Genomic DNA, 17038 nt, shown 5'->3' with positions numbered 1-17038 from the left:
TGAAATTCTTAAATTGTTTCAGACTTTGGAGTTAGAGAAAACATTACTTACGTGTTTATAATCTGTTATTATTGTGTATCATTCTCAGCAACATCCATGCAGTACTTATTACATATTTATCATGTACCAGGCATGATTAGACATTGATAATATGCTGGAAAAATATAAAATATAGTGCCTATGGAACAGATAAGTCATTTAACCACTCAGGGCCTTACGTTTTTCTTTATATCAGGATTATTTCCACTTCCTAGGTTATTGTGAGGATTAAATTTAGATGATACTGTAAAAAGAACAACACTATACTTGAATATACTTTGGCCATTTTTATTCAGAATCCGATTCATATAATTTATTTCAAAATAACTACACACACACAGATTCATATGTATTTGTGTGAATACACACACATATATACACACACGGCACATGTATATAGGTGTGTGTGTGTGTGTGTATTCACACAAAGCTAGTTGACCATTTTAACAAGGGCAATATGAGAAATATGAGAAACTGTATGTACCATATACTGAAGCTATATATGTCATACACTGAAAAAGAGGTAAAACACCCCTTTCTTTTGTAGTCTGTGAATAAGCAAGAATAGGAGTATGGTAGCTTCTTAGTATATCTGTCTGTCTATTCTATCTAATTTGTGTATGGGTCTTTGATGTGTGTGTATATATATCTGTGTATATTTATTTAAATTTATTTAAATGTATTATCTCTATATTATATGTATACTTATAATATGTATGCGTAGAGCTAATTTAATCATTTATTGTTCCTTTTTCATAGACTTCCAAAAGGATATTTTACTGCTTTTTCAAAAAGCCTCAGATGGTTTCTTTGTTAAGAAAATAATATTATGAGCATTAATCTTTCTATACTGGATAAACACTAATGTTAAAAGCTGGCTTATATTCTTAAAGTACTTTCTTTAAAACCTCATTAATAGATACATCTTGAACATTTGATTACTGGTACTGAAATTTTATATGGTTAGTATTGGGTAAGAGAGACTATAAGGTATACATGTTATAGGCAAGTGATTTTCAATAAAAGTGCTGTTGGTATTTTGGGCTGGGCAGTTCTTTTTTGGGGTAGAAGACTGTCCCAGACATTGCAGGGCATTTAAAACTTGAGACTTGTGGTGCTTGGCATGGTGGCTCACATCTATCATCCCAGAACTTTGGGAGACCAAGGCAGGAGGGTGGCTTGAGGCCAGGAGTTCAAGACCAGCCTCTGCAACATAGTGAGAGCCTATCTCTACAGAAAATTTAAAAATTAGCCAGGTGTGATGGTGTGTGCCTATAGTCCTAGTTATTCAGGAGCCTGAGGCAGAAGGATCACTTGAGCTGAGGAGTTTAAGGTTGCAGTGAGCTATGATTGTGCCACTGCATTCTAGCCTGGGTGACAGAGTGAGACTCTGTCTCAAAAAAAAAAAAAAAAAAAAAAATGGCCATGAGATTAAAAAAAAAAGGTAAACATTTAAAATAATAATTTTAAATTGTATTTATTTATTTGCTTTCAAATTTAAATACATGCGTTTAGCATTTTTATCTGGATTCCGTTTTTTGTTTAAAATGGTCAGGTGTGGTGGGGCATGCCTGTAGTTCCACTTACTGGAGTGGAGTGGCTGAGTTAGAAAGATAGCTTGATTCTAAGAGGTTGAGTCTAGCCTGGACAATATAGTGAGATCCTGTCTGTAAAAAAAATAATAATAATAATAAGGAAGGTGAATTGATGTGCAAATGCTCCTTAACTTAAGATGGATTTACATCCTGATAAACCCATCTTAAGTTGAAATGTCATAAGTTGAAAATGGGCATTTTATAGACATAATGACATTGGAAACCCCAAAACACAATATCCAGAAAATGCTGGCAATGCAGTACGCTGTACAATATTGATTGTTTACTCTCATGATTGTGTGGCTGACTGAGAGCGGCAGCTCACTGCACCTGCCTAGCATAGAGAGATAGTATCATACTTCATATTGCTAGTCCAGGAAAATTCAAAGTATGGTTTCTATTGAATGCATGTTGTTTTTGCATCATTATATAAAGTTGAAATATCTCAAATTGAACCATCATAGTTGAGAACCATCTGTGTTTGTAGTTTTATGTGTTGGTAGTAAGGTTTGCATTCTGCCATTGATAGATGTATTTCTAGTTTAGGCAGTCAAACTCCTAGGAATGTTTTTGACAGGCACTGAATAAGACCAAACATAGCTAGCTAAAATATAGGGTTGTATTATGTATGTATTTTTATTTTTCTGTATATTATGATGTTTTGACATCTTAAAAAACCTTTCTGGCTGGGAAGAGATTGCCCCTCCAGAGGTTAGCCAATTCTTAGAATTAGCCAAAAACTCAGCTGGGAGCATGCCTATGATATGTGCACTAACCAATCCACACCTGTTTTCTATCTGGCCCATACACCCAGGAGGCAATATTCCTCTACCTTATCTTCCCCAGGGCCGGGTACCTGGAAGCTAGAGACCCATTCTTATAGCCCAAAGTCACTGGAATTATTCAAACTAAGTAATCCTTTACGATTTACCCTGCCCTGCCTTGCCTTTCCCTGGGAAACCCCAGTAAATGCTTTAGCCTAGGCACTCTGCGTGCTCTTGTTTTTCTGCCACCTAACCAAAACCTAGTGTTTCCCCTGTGACCCTGTGTGGCATGCGATGTGGCTTCCTGTCCAGAATGTGTAGGTATAATAACCTTTGTTTTCATGAGGGACTTTCCTTTGTACTCTGTGGCCACATCTGTCTATCATATAAAAGAGCACAGAAGAGAATATTATGTATTGCTTTATGAATAACCATACCTGAAATAAGATATTGTAACTTTTGACATAATTAAGTATGCCACAGGAGCTTCCATAACGTCTCTTATTTTTGTTTTTTCTTTTCTTATTCCTGCATAGCTAATAACTCCTTATTTTATCGTTTATATTTGATAGTTGCTTTGTTGAAAATTCTGCTGGCCTTATAGTATATGTATCAAATGAATATGTAGATTTGGATGGGTTCATCATTTTCATGTTTATTGATTTTTCTACTCTTTCTAACTGAAGCTATTATAAAACTTACCTGAAAAATGTAATAACTAAGGAATAGACTGTAAGATGGTAACAAAAAATTCCAATATATAGTGGTTTCAAGCAAATGGTATATTTTCATTTCACACGACACAGACCAGAGGGAGAAACCCAAAGGCTGTCAGGGTACCTCTGCATCCTTAATGTGTGACTTCAGTCTCTGTGCACAAGGTAATTGCTTTAGCTGTTTCCATCTCCCAGCCAGCAAGAATAAAGAAAAAAAGGGGCAGGAACGTATACATTCCTTTCTGGAAGTAAGGAGAAACATACTTACTGTCTACTGACATTCAGAACTTAAGTCCCATGGCCACACTAGCTAAAAGAGAGGCGGGCAATGTAGTCTTTAGCTGGGCAGCCGTTTTCAAGCTTGGGCATTCTGTAGGGGGAGAATGGCTATTGGTGGGTAAATAGTTGTTTCTGCTGTAAACATATATATGTAGTTTTTGAAGAACATAGTTTTTGATAATTATCACCCCAAAGCCACAAAATTGGTAAAACTTATTTTCAAGTTTAATATGGCACAGTGCTTTACTGGAAATGTCTTTTAAAATTGGATTAAAACATCACTTAACCAGCACGAGTTTACTTGGATTTTTCTTTTAATGGGATTCTCACTACATGCACATTCCCTCCCTTTCAGTCACACCATACATAAACACATACTTTGTGCATCGTTTGTTTGTTTATATTTATAACAAATACTGATTAAAAGTGAGGTTGTGGCTATGCTAGGTGACAAAAATGCACTTATGTTATTGTTTAATTTTTGTTCATAATTGTGACTTCAAGTTTCAGCAAAATCTCTAGTATTCAAAAAAAGATGATCCTTTTAGGATTTAGTGCCTTCTTCTGTGACCTCAAAGGTATGAAAGCCAACAAAAATAGTACTTTTAAAGGCATTTGGTATATTTTGATTCTTTGAGATCTGTAGTTAACCTAACTTCTTGTCCTGTGAAGTTTTTTCCTTGTGTACTTGTGAATAAACATCATATACAAAATAGTTATGAAAAGATGATAATATGTTTGGGAAATACAAATTCTGTCTTGGAACTCAAAACCAGAATTGTCTTTTGTTAATATTCTTTGACATTAAATTCTTCATTGTGAATATCATTAAGTTATTTACTGCCAAGTTTACTAGAGGAAGCCTAACTTTTCATATGTAATGCATTTTTGAAAATGTATATGAAGGCACATCTAAATGTTGAACTAATTGACTAAAATATGAAATATTCTGTAATTTTAAAAAATATGTATATAGGTTCAATGAGTATATGAATAGAGCTTAAAGTTGACCACTTTTGGAACTTCTGTTGAGTTCCATCCTTTTTGCCAACTGTATTGAGTTTATGACATCTATGTTACTTAGCGTTAATATGAATACTTCTTTTTTTGCCTTTTATTTTCTCTCAATTTTGTACAATAAGGACAAAATTCAGAAAAGTATTATAATATTTGTATAAATAAACACTACTGTAGAAAGGTGGCAACACAACTGAAGCTAAAATTTTGCCTAGAAGTTTTGCTACTGTTCATCAGCTGCTCTATGGAAGGAGGTTCAGGCTATTATGTTGGAAAATCACATGTGTCATAGTTGTTGATTGCTTCTTCTGTGTTCAGTAGCCAATGTGACTAGGGCCAGTTACTGTCACTGTTAAAAAAGAAACCCAAAAAACTATCATTGTTCTATTTTCCTCACTATGAAAGTAATACATACAAATTGAAAAAATACTGGAAATTCAGAAATCATGTTGTACTGTTTCATTCTTTTTAGTGTACTTACACATTAATCAAATTATCTTCATATACTTAGTGCTTCCAAAATTCTCTTTAGTACTCTACTTTGACTGCAGGTGCTGACCAATTGGAATTTTCTGTATTATTTTTGATTTGCAGGGCTAAAGATTACTGTAATTCATTTGAATTCTTTACAAGTTAGTGATATTAAATGTCTATTTAAAATATTTTATGTAATCAAATCTGTATACAACGTTATGATCCTAATTTTTTTTTTTTTTTTTTTTTGATGGAGTCTCACGCTGTTGCCTAGGCTGGAGTGCAGTGGTGTGATCTCGGCTCACTGCAACCTCTGCCTCCTGGGTTCAAGTGAATTCTCCTGCCTCAGCCTCCTGAGTAGCTGGGATTACAGGTGTGCGCCACTATGCCTGTCTAATTTTTGTATTTTTAGTGGAGACGGGATTTCACCATGTTGGTCAATCTGGTCTTGAACTCCTGACTTCATGATCCACCTGCCTCAGCCTCCCAAAGTGTTAGGATTACAGGTGTGAGCCACTGCACCCGGCCACGATCTTCTTATGCTCAGAATGTCCTTAGTATATGGATGTGATAAATATTCTTTTTTGTTTTTAGCTTATATTTAACTCTTAAGATATTTGGAATTAATTTTGTTGTAAGGTGAGGTGCCAGTAACTACTTTTCTCCTCAAAGTGGTTAGTTTATCACAGCTAATTATTGAATGCTTTTAAATTTTATTTCAGATATTTTAAGTTTATTTAATATACTTACTGGGTTAAATATGAGTCCTAGTAAGATTACATCTCATAATAATGATGAATTTCAAATGAAATGGTGGTTGGAAGAGGAATTTGGTATTCTTATTCTTATATAGGAGTTCTGGTTTTGAAATTTTTTAAGCATGCATTTGACTATTGATTACTTTTAAATTGTATACAATATTCCAACAAAGTCAGAATCTTTCCATTTTTATAAGTGGGCTACTAGTATCTGTAGTGTCTATCACTTTCTGCTCTGAATCTAGGTGAAATACTAAGTATATCATTGAGTTGATAATAAGTTTAAATATTTCCTTGTTAAGTTTTTTTGCCAAATAGAAGCAAAAACCTATGCTTTAGTTAAATGTATTATGTGCTTTTTTTCAGAGTACAGTTTTATATAATGTATCTTTAAAATCAGTTACTGGCAGAATCTGATTTTTTTTTCTTTTTCAAGGGAAAAATTTATACACAAATGAATATGTGGCAATTAAGTTGGTAAGTTCCTGTTTCTTAATTTTTCTTAATGATTTCTTTGTTACTTTTTAAGTGATTAACTTACATATTTTAATTATTTTTTGTTTTCATGTCATTTGTAATTTGGATGTTTATTTGACAGTTATATGCATAGCTAATCTTTTGTTGTTAAGCTCCTAACATCATCCTGCTCTTAAAGTATATGGTAATGTGTAGGACATTCATGTTTGTCTGTGCCACAAAAACTCAATCCCTTTACTTTGGCAGCATTGTAGAACTGGATCTTGGCCCTATTTTTAATTTAAAGAAGGATTTTTAATTGGATAAAAATTAACAAGATTTTGCCTTCTGATTCAAACATTTTGATAAAACAAAAGTGTTCTTAGTATTCAGGATTATATTCTTTGAAAACATACTTCCAGGTAGCTTCTGAAATTTCTTTTTAAATTGTTACTTCATATATATGGCAAAGCTGGCTATTGCTTGACTTTCAGGGATCCAGAAATGCTTGATGTGGTAGGTGATAGATAACGGAGAAAGCAAACTCCCATGGAATTATTCTGAAGTTTTCAGTGTGCCCAGTATGACAGCTGCAAAGCAGAGAGATCTCTTTGGAAAAATTGGGATCTAGGAATTGTTTTTGTAAGACATACTTTTCCTGGTACAACTTTTCTGTCTGGTTTGCCAGCCAGGTTTCCCTGTTTCATTCATTAAGTGGTGATCCTTAGGTCCTATTATTTATAGATTTGGAACTTGTTCATACCATTGATGCCTTACTAAACATTTATTATGTCATCTTTCAGACTTCTTATATATACATACACATATATGTATGTGTATGAGGTTTAGCATGGCTTGGTTTTCTCTGCCTTTCTCAACCTTGTCTCTGTCAATATAACCTCTGTTATTAGGGTAATGTGAAATGAATATAGAAAAGAGAGACTGTTAGGAGAAGAGGCAAATGGGAGGAAATAGAAAAACTCCACTATTTAATTTTTAAGTATCTTTTGAGTATAGACCAAGTTTTAGTGTAACAAATGTTTATTTTTACTTGAAATAAAGATGTAGAGTAGGGTTGCAGTGCCACGAAGAGAGATTGGTTGGCTGACATGTGGCTTTAGACTGGGTTTTACCTAGATGAGTCCATCTTGGTGTTAAGATCTGGTCCTTGGCTTATGAAACGAAATCTCACCAGTTGTCAGCCTTTCTTAGAGGTGGATTCACAGTAATCAATTCACACTATCAAGCTCTCAGATTCAGGAAAGAGTGAATTTCTAACTAATAATGAGGTATTTTACAGGTCTAGAAAGCCCAAGTTTCTTTCTATAGGCCGATGTACATAGAAAGCCAAGTTAAAACCACAAGGTGTCCTTGTGAGCATGAAATCAGAAAGAGGTTGGTGAATATTAATCACAGTGGGGAGGCCTACTGTGGGATCCGCCTGCCTCGGCCTCCCAAAGTGCTGGGATTACAGGCGTGAGCCGCTGCGCCCGGCCTGGATGTTGTTTGAACAGGCATTGCTGACTTTCATTTCTTTGAAATTCTTCCTTTTCTCGTGTTGTAGGCCAGTGATGCTGAACCTACAACAATCCTTGTGGTGTGCAAGGATAAAAGTGTGGCAGTGTTTACAGTCTGTGCTATTGATACAACAGCCTGTAGTGGGCAACTCTACTCATGGGAGCGTGCTTTGTATGTGAATGATAGTTGTCGGATATGTTAAGGCAGATAAACCATTGTGTCAAAGCAGAAACCCCTGCTCTAGGCTGACCTTTCCTTGTCTGTTTCATTCATTAAGTGGTGATCCTTAGGTCCTGTTATTTATAGATTTGGAACTTGTTCATACCATTGTTGCCTTATTAAACATTTATTATGTCGTCTTTCAGCCTTCTTATATACATACACATATGTCACTTTTTTAAGTTTATTTTTGTGCTGTATCTCTGTCCTCTTAACTAGTTTTCTCCCCTTTTTTGGGGGAAACATTCTTCCTCCTCTCTGCTTTCTCTTTCTTTAAAGCACAATGATCAGCATTACATGTAATAATTATGGTTATTCATTGTTCTTTGGGGGAACTAGGAATATTTTTGGATCTATGTCTCTAGTATTTTGAGGTTGTAGAGTGGTATCTAGTCACGTTCACCTCAAGTTCATCCAAAATATTGGAAGGACAGAAAACTTTTCACATATATCGTTGAACGATAGTTCATGATTTCCTTATATGTTTTTTCATTTGTATCTGTTATATCTGTTTGTGCCAGATAACATGATTTTGTTTAAACCTGCCATAAAAGTAATCACTTGAAAATCTTATGTCTGTATACCTCAGTGTTATCTGGCTTTTATAGTTTGCTTGGTACAAATAAAGGCGTTATTTGATAACCTGAGTTCAGAGAGCAGATTTCTGTGACTGCTTTCAGCTCTGTTATCTCTTACAAAGATTTTTTACATTTATCTAATATTACCCTAGTTCAGATCAACAGTTTGTTTCAGGATAATTTGTTATATTACCTTAGCTACCATACTTATTCTTGTTCTACATGAATAATGAAAATGTCATCCTGGGGAAGGTGACTTTTATTATATAGTGTTAAAATTTTACTGCTTAAGTCCTGGAATCTAGTTGAAATGACTCAACTAAGTCAGATTTGGGTCTGTATTTTTATCCTAAGGGGTAGTAGTGATTGAATAAGTTATGTATTTAATTTCATTTGTGATTGTGTACGTGGACATCTTTTTATTGCATTTTAAGGTTATGTACTTCTAGGTAGTTAACTGAAGAATTATAGGTAATATAGTGCTATATGTATAGAAGGCACTGTTTTAAGTACTTTATATATAAGAAAGGTTAAGTTTTAACCCAATTTTACAGATGAGGGAACTGGAAAGTACAGAAAAGTTAAGTAACTTGCTGAAAGTCACACAGCTAGAAGTAGAGGATTTAGGATTCAAACCTAGTACAATTTAGTTTCAGTGTCTGTGCTCTTAACTACTGTACTATCCTGCCTCTCAAGAACTAAGGTGATTGTTTTCTCCTGTAATAAAATGTGTAAGTTTTGCAGTGGGATTTTAATATTGCTTATGTGAATTCTTTTGTTGTTGGTCATAGTTTCATTATGATGTGTTGGTGTAAAATTCTTCTTAGTTATCCAGTTTGGGATTCACATTCCTCTTGAATTGGTGGTTTGTTAACCTCATCAGTTCTGGAATATTCATAGCAATAATTTATCCAGTTATTACCTCTGCTCACTTTTCTGTCTCCTTTCCTCCTGATACTATTATCAAATCCATACTAAACCTTCTCACTGGATTGTCCAGGTCTCTGATCTTCTCTTCTGTTTTCTAATTTTTCTTCCTTTATGATGCATTCTATATAGTTTTTCTGTCTGCCTTACAGTTTCCAAATTCTCTCTTCTGTTATGTTAATCTGCTGGCAAAATGAGTTTTAAAGTTAGTTATTGTATTCTCTTATTTTTCAAAGTTCTATTGATTCTTTTTGAAATTTTCTACTACCTTGTTATACTTTTCTGTTGGTTCTTTTTTAAATTTCCTGTTACCCTGTTATAGTTTTCTACTTCTTGTATTTTCATAATTAATATTATTTCTGTCTAAAACTCATGTTTCCTCTGTACATGTTTGTATGTGTGTGTGTGTGTGTGTGTGTGTGGTGTGTGTATATGAATCTCAAAAACAGTTATGTCAAATGATAAAAGCTGGACACAACAGAAAGCATATACTGTATAATTTCATTTAGGTGAAATCCAGCAACAGGCAAAACTAATCCAAAGGTGACAGAAGTAAAAAAGGGATGATGGAAATGTTGTATAGATTGGTGTGGTGGTTATAGAGATATATGGAGTTAATATGGATTTAACGCTTATGAACTGTGTGTTTTATTGCATATGAGTTATACCTTAGTGAAAAAAAATTAAGACATTGTTGCTACTATCAAAATTTTCAAGTTACCATCTTTGTTCTTTCTTACTCTCCTATGACAACTTTAATCTAGAACCTTTATGTAAGAAATATACAGTTCAGAGGTGAATTTGGAGAACAGGAGAAATAGCATAAGAGCCATCATTTCTCTAGTGATGAATGTTCAGAACATATTTTTCTCAGGGTCAAAGAGTCAAACTTAAGGGATTTTTCTACTGCCTGATCTAATGGCTACTTACTTTATGTACATTTATAGCATCATTTTATTTTACATTGAACAGAAAGTTGATTTTTATATGAATCTAATCTTAGACAAAGATGCCTAGTAGACTATTACATAATATAGGCATTGACACCAAAATTTATAACATTTGTGTTGGGACCTAGTGCTCTTTTAATAACTTAAATGTCTTTTTTTGTTTGTTTTTCAATTAGGAGCCCATGAAATCAAGAGCACCACAGCTACATTTGGAATACAGATTCTATAAGCAGTTAGGATCTGGAGGTAAAGTCTTATATTAATTTTTAAATTTGAAACAAAGTGGATTGTCATGACTTTTTAGTTTCAAGGAATGGTGTTTTAGGTTTGGTTAAGGAAATCACTTTACAAGGCTATGTTTACTGTACATTTTCTTACTATGGTCTTAGGATCCCTTTTTTGTTTTATGACGTATTTGGAGCTTTTTATGTTTATGCTGATATGAGTAGAGAACATTGTGAAAAAATTTAATTTGCGAATATAAAATGCATACTTCTTCCATATTCTTTTTTTTTTTTTTTGGCGGCACTATTGTAGCTGTTGAAGTGACTTATAATATAGTGGTAGGCTGAAAAATGGCCACATAGAAGATATCTGTATCATAATCCCTAGAACCTCTACATGTTACTGTATGACAAAGACTTTGCAGGTATGATAAATTAAGGATTTTGAGATGGAGAGATTATTCTGGATTATCTGGTGGGCATTAAATGCAATCACAAGTGTCTTCATAAGAGAGAGGCAGAGTGACATTTACACACACAGAAAAGGAGTAGGCATTGTGACTGTGGAGCAGAGCAGCCATAAGGACCCGGAAGAGGCTTCTGGTACTTTCACCTAGAGTCTCTAGAGGGAGTGTGGCCTTGCGAAGACCTTGATTTAGCCCAGTGAAACTGATTTCAGACTCTTACCTCCATAACTGTGAAAAAATAAATTTCTATTGTTTTAAGCCGCCAGATTTGTAGTAATTTGTTACAGCAGCCCTCAGCAACTAATATGGGTATGTTTTTAGATAAACTCTAAATTTAAGTGAGATTATTTCATGCCACTAGAGAAAATTCATGGAAAAAATTTGTATTGTATGTTACATTTCCTTTATGTTAAAAGATTCTCATAGCACTTTTCTGTATACTTCTGTTCAATTAATTGTAAGGATTTTACTCGTATAGCTTCTTGTATAATACAGGTAGAGGAATTTTGTTTCTCCAGATTTAATAAAACGGAATTTCTTCATGTATCTTTTTGTAAGCATGTTTACGTTCTAGTGGGTAGAGCTGTCCGTTTCATACTGATATCAGTTTTACATTCTGTTTTTTTCTAAGAGTACACTTTGCAAATGAGTAGTCATTATAGGGGCAATAAGTTTTAAATTTTGTAGTAATGTGTTCATCACTACAGACTTCTTATAATACATGTTTAAGTCTGATACAGGCCTCAGGGAGTTATCAAAATTATCACTGACAACTGGGATTTAAAGGCTATTGGGATAAAATGAATTATATGTGAAACTATACATATTAGTTAAGACTAGCAAATAAGAAGTTAAGTGGGTATAAAACAAATTTATTGACTCATGTACTTGGAAATTCAAGGAAATGACTTGATATATAAGACATTGCTCTATCCAGTGCTTCGAATACTGTCATCAACATGTCAAGTCTCTATGATATGCCTTATGAGTATGTGTAAGCTTCACTCTCTAGTTGGCTCTTCTTAAGAGATGCTGGAGGTTGCCACCAATAACCTAGGCTTAGCAATTATGAAAGCATCTCTTTCCTAAAAATTTCAGCAAAAGTTGTAGTACTAAATCTTACTGCCTTATGTCATGCTTATCTATGATTTAATTACTGTGAATTTGATTGCCTCAAGTTAGATCAAATACTTATCCAAACTTTAGGGACTGAGAATGGGGGAGGTGATTGCCTATTGGGAAATCGAGGTGTTATATAAGGGGGATTGGATGCCATGGTGATTAAAAAAAACAGATCTATCTAGTACAGTAATAAAACTGTCATTTGGAAGAATAGGATTGAGTGGTTTAGTTAGATAGAAATTAGTAAGTCAGTTTAGAGTTTAGCAAGTCATTGAATTGAGTAACAAAGATGTACTTTTATTATTTTAACATTTTTTTGTTTTATATTTAAAAACTATGTCAGAGATAGTAAGAATAAAAATGAAACATCTTTTAGGACTTGAATGCCATAGGACTGCAGTGTTACACAACTGCAGGGACCACCATTTACAGGGTAGTCTGTTTACTAAGGGTGCTATGTTCCTCTCTGCTCTATGGGTGTCATTTACGTAGATTGAAATACAAATGGTCTTACTGAAGGTGTCCATCATGTTGGCTCTGAGCTCTGACACGTGTGTATATTTTTTAGTATTTTGTACGAGTCGTGAATTTGGGCATATTTTTTGTGGTTTTTTTTTTTTGTCATTTGTGAATTTTGTGAAAGCATTTTTAAGTACCTTTGTGAGCTTTGTAGAAAAATGAGTGCTTAATTGTTTTGGAAGAACTGATGACTTTTAAACAGTTTGATTTTGGAATTCGTATCTGAAAAGATTATATTTTCAGACTGCTCTTAATTATAAATGGGCTATTTAGAGTAACTCAACCTATAATTTTCCTATGGTATGCTGAATTTCATTTATATAGCAATTTGCTTGTTAATATTCTCTTTAGATATATTTAAGTAATATCCAGCATATATAAAGAACTTCTAAAACTCACCAACAAAAATACACAACCCAATTGAAAAATGGGCAAAGGGTTTGAATAGACAAATCTCCAAAGATATACAAATGGCTGATGAAAAACATAAAAAAATGCTCAACGCCACTAATCATTAGGGAAATGCAGCTGGAAACCATGAGATACCACTTCATACCCCTCAATATGGCTGTAACAAAACAAAACAATACACAGAAAGCAAGTGTTAGTATGGATATGGAGAAATTGGAATCCTTGTGCATTGGTGTAAAAATTTTAAAAAGCCACTGTGGAAAATTGTATGTTGATTCTTCAAAAAAATTAAACATAGAACTACCATTTGATCTAGCAATTCCACTTCTGGATATATACATAAAATAATTGAGAGAATGGACTTCAACAGATAATTGTACACTCATGTTCATAGAAGTATCGTTTACACTAGCCAAAAGGTGGAAGCAACCCAAGTATACATTGACAGAAAAATGGATAAAAATGTGGTATATACATAAGGTGGAATATTATCCAGCTTTAAAAAGGAAGGCTGGGTGTGGTAGCTCATGCCTATAATCCCAGCACTGAGACCTGTGGTCTCAGCTACTTGGGAGGCTGAGGTGGGAGCATCACTTGAGCCCAGGAGGTCAAGGCTGCAATGAGCTTTGATCATGCCACTGTACTAAAAAAAGGAAAAGTCTGCAAAGTGAAATAAGGTGGTCACAAAAGGACAAATAAATTGCACTTACATGAGGCTAGAATAGTCAGATTCATAGAGGCAGAAGGTAGAATGGTGTTTTCTGGGGGCTTGGGGGGAGGGCAGAAATGGGGTTATTGTTCATTGGGTAAGAGTTTCAGTATGGGATGATGAACAAATTTTGGAGATGGATGGATGGTGGGGATGGTTGTACAATAATGTAAATGTACTTAATGCCACTGAACTGTACACTTAAAGATGGTTTAAATGACAAATTCTATGTGTATTTTACCACAAATAAATTGGAAAATAGATTTATTTAGAATTATTTAGTGGGGTATCTGTGAAAAAATATACAATTTGGTTTTGCCTGTTTGGGTTTTGATCCTCCTGTAAATCCGTGTTTCTTTCCTTCTCTTTATGTAGCTTCTCTGACAATATCCCTCTTTACATTACATTTTTTAGCTTTGCATAGGATTAGACTGTTGTTTTATACCATTATCACTCTCTGTGATAGCAAAAATTTAGTGTATTGAATAGTCTTGTTTTGTCACATCTACTCAGTATTCATTGAGTCAAACGAAGACCTACCTGGATTTGGGAGTCATCAGCACATAGATGGTTTTTAAAGCTAAAGAAATGGATGAGATCTCCCTGAGGAGAGTATAGAGGTTGACAAGAAAAGAATAGCAAGAACAAAGCTGTGTGGGTTACTCCATTGGATATAAATAGATTTGACTCTTAATAACAAAAGTTGTGACAGCAGTAGGTTAAACAAGTAAAGGGATGTAATGTGAGACAAGTGAGTTCAGAGGTGGGCAATTGTAGGGTTGGTACAGCTGCTCAAAAGTAAGGAACCAGGCTCCTAACCTTAGTGTGTGGCTTCATCCTGCAATCCTGGATTTTTTGTAACAGGAGGGAAGGAGGAAGAAATGAAATTACTATTTGTGTAAAGACAACTTCCAGTTCTTTTTCTCCAGCTTCCAGTCTTAAAGTCTAGCTGTATATGAATATCCCTACTGAAATCAAAAATTCATATAGCTGGAATTGAGTTCCCTACCTTCTTTTCCCCTTATTTTCTCAACAGTTTCTCTCTCTCTTAAAAGACCTTCCTCTTTGGTCTTTTGGATTACCTAGTTCCATTAGTTCCACATCTATTTAAGCTAAAATGTTAGCCTCCTATGATTTTGGCGTATTGGTATAGTAAAAAAGTTGTCAATTTTGTCTCCTAAAATCTCTCTTGACTTCATTCTCTTCCAGTCCCCATTGTTACTTTTCTTCGAATTGGGCTTCCTTTTGAATATCTCAACCCACTTTTTACCTCTACCTGTACATAGGGGCACATCATTTAGTATAAAGTCCAAATTTCTTTCTCTTTCTACTGACCTACTTTTTAGTTGCACTACCCTTACTATTCCTTGAGTAGATCTTACTATTTCCACATGTCTGTATTCTTTCTGGAATATCTTTCTTTTCTAATGAATTCTATTTTTCTTTAAGCCCCAGCTAAATGTCATCTGCTTAGCAATGCATTTTCTGACATCTTTTCCTCTCCAGAAAAGCTGCTTATTTGATCTGATATTATTTTGAATATGAGAACCTTTGAAACCTTTATTTTTCTTTTATCGTATGGTAATTGTTTGTCTGTGTCTGTCTTCTCCACTGAATTTTGAACTCTTTGAGGGCAGTGATAATGATATGTTCATCTTTTTCTTCTTGGTAGCAGAATGATTGGCACTTATAGGTTCTTGGTAAATGGTTGAAAGAATAAATTCTTAAATAAAAATAATAGACTGTTTTCTTTCATTAGATGTGAAGTTGGGATGTATAATCTTCAAATTTCCTGTATTTTCTAACTTCTGTGATCCTGTGACTAAAGTTTGATATTTTAATATTACACAGAATTGTTGTATTATTAATTTTGAGTTTATTTCTGGACAAATAATACAATTTCAAATTTTTAAATTCTAAAAATTAATTTCATTTGTATTATCCTGTGATTAGGTAAATTTACTTTCTCATTTTGGACAACTAGAGATCAAAGGAAAAAATTATTGGTGAGAATTTTTTAATTAATGGAAGTGGTAACCAAGGAGATATGCAGAAAGTTTTATATTAAAACTTACTGAACTATACAACTCAGCCACCTAAAATTAGTCACTTTCTTGAGAAGGGTGGGCTTTAATTATTAGAATTAACTGAGTTTCTTCATTTACTTGAAAATAAGTATGTTTGAATTGTTGATATTTCATGAAAATGCGTAGAACATATTTGAAATTTATGGGAAAATTGTTTTTGAAGATCTGTGATTCTCAGTAACACTTCTTAATTTTTTTTGACACTAGTTTAAATAGGCTACATTAGGAGAAACTGCAATTAATGCATTCCTTGGAACATCTTGATTAGCTGATATTTTTAATCATAGGAAATAAAATAACCTTTTTTTCTGTCATAAATTACTACTTATCAGAGGAAGTAAATGATCTTTTTCTGTGTCATAAATTATTCTTGGCAAATCTCTAGCTATAGAAATGATATTAAAAATACTGTTTGACACCATTCATATGTTAAATCATCATTTCTCGAGTGGCTTGACTTTTTGAGATTCCTTGGACTATGTAGTTCTAAGCAATAATTTGATGGTAGCCACAGGTGCTGTTACTAAAATTATAACTCTTTATAATGTTGCCTTTTAAAAGGTGTTTGAAAAGCCCCCTCTTTCTTCTTTATGCTGATCCTTCTGCCTTCTTGATTTGTGCCTTGTTAAAAAGTCTGGATTTATGTGCCCCCTAGATTTTTTTACTCTGGTTTATCGATGCCTACATTTTCACTTTATTTTTAAGACAATTTAGTTCCATCTGCTGGTTAAATGAATGTTGGTGATTTTGTAATGTACGGAAATTTTGTTGTACTGTTCACTTATGAGAAGTATTATGGGTAATAGTATAAACTTTGTTAAAAGTTGTGGTTATAAACCATTCAGTAGTATCTAAAACTGATTTAATTCACAGTTACCAGATCAAGTTTCTCAGACCATGTTTTAGGTAAGACGTTCAAAAAATTCTGCTCTATGTATATTATAAGCTGTTGTTTGATAAAATTGAAAGGAAGTACTGTAAAAACCAGAAAAGTTAAGTGAATAAATACTTAGAATATTGCTTACTGTATTTTGATATTAACAAAAATAATGAAAATTTGATACGAGTGGGTTAGTCAGTAGTGTAAACTTAATCTCAGCCCAGATAACCAACAGTTTATGTAGCAGATTCTTAGAATTCCTTTTTCTGTCACAGCTAAATTGCTTTTAGAAGAAGTTTTTAAAAATATGTAATACTTCTAATTCTTTA

The 17038-nt window shown here is 33.7% G+C and overlaps 1 protein-coding gene across 8 annotated transcripts in view; it reads left to right on the top strand.

The window, feature by feature from the left end:
- CSNK1G3 (casein kinase 1 gamma 3) overlaps positions 1–17038 on the top strand; it is a 110543-nt gene that overhangs the window by 34953 nt on the left and 58552 nt on the right. For all 8 annotated transcript variants that reach the window (XM_032156557.2, XM_032156558.2, XM_032156562.2 and 5 more), the window contains exons 3-4: positions 6079–6119; positions 10467–10536. In XM_032156557.2, coding sequence (XP_032012448.1) covers positions 6079–6119; positions 10467–10536 — 111 coding nt within the window. The remainder of the gene's footprint in view (positions 1–6078; positions 6120–10466; positions 10537–17038) is intronic.

This window comes from Hylobates moloch, unplaced genomic scaffold (assembly GCF_009828535.3).
Source record: "Hylobates moloch isolate HMO894 unplaced genomic scaffold, HMol_V3 SCAFFOLD_6, whole genome shotgun sequence".
In the NCBI taxonomy this organism is placed as follows: domain Eukaryota; kingdom Metazoa; phylum Chordata; class Mammalia; order Primates; family Hylobatidae; genus Hylobates; species Hylobates moloch.
Note: the sequence above shows the minus strand (reverse complement) of the source record. Positions and strands in the feature narration are given on the sequence as shown.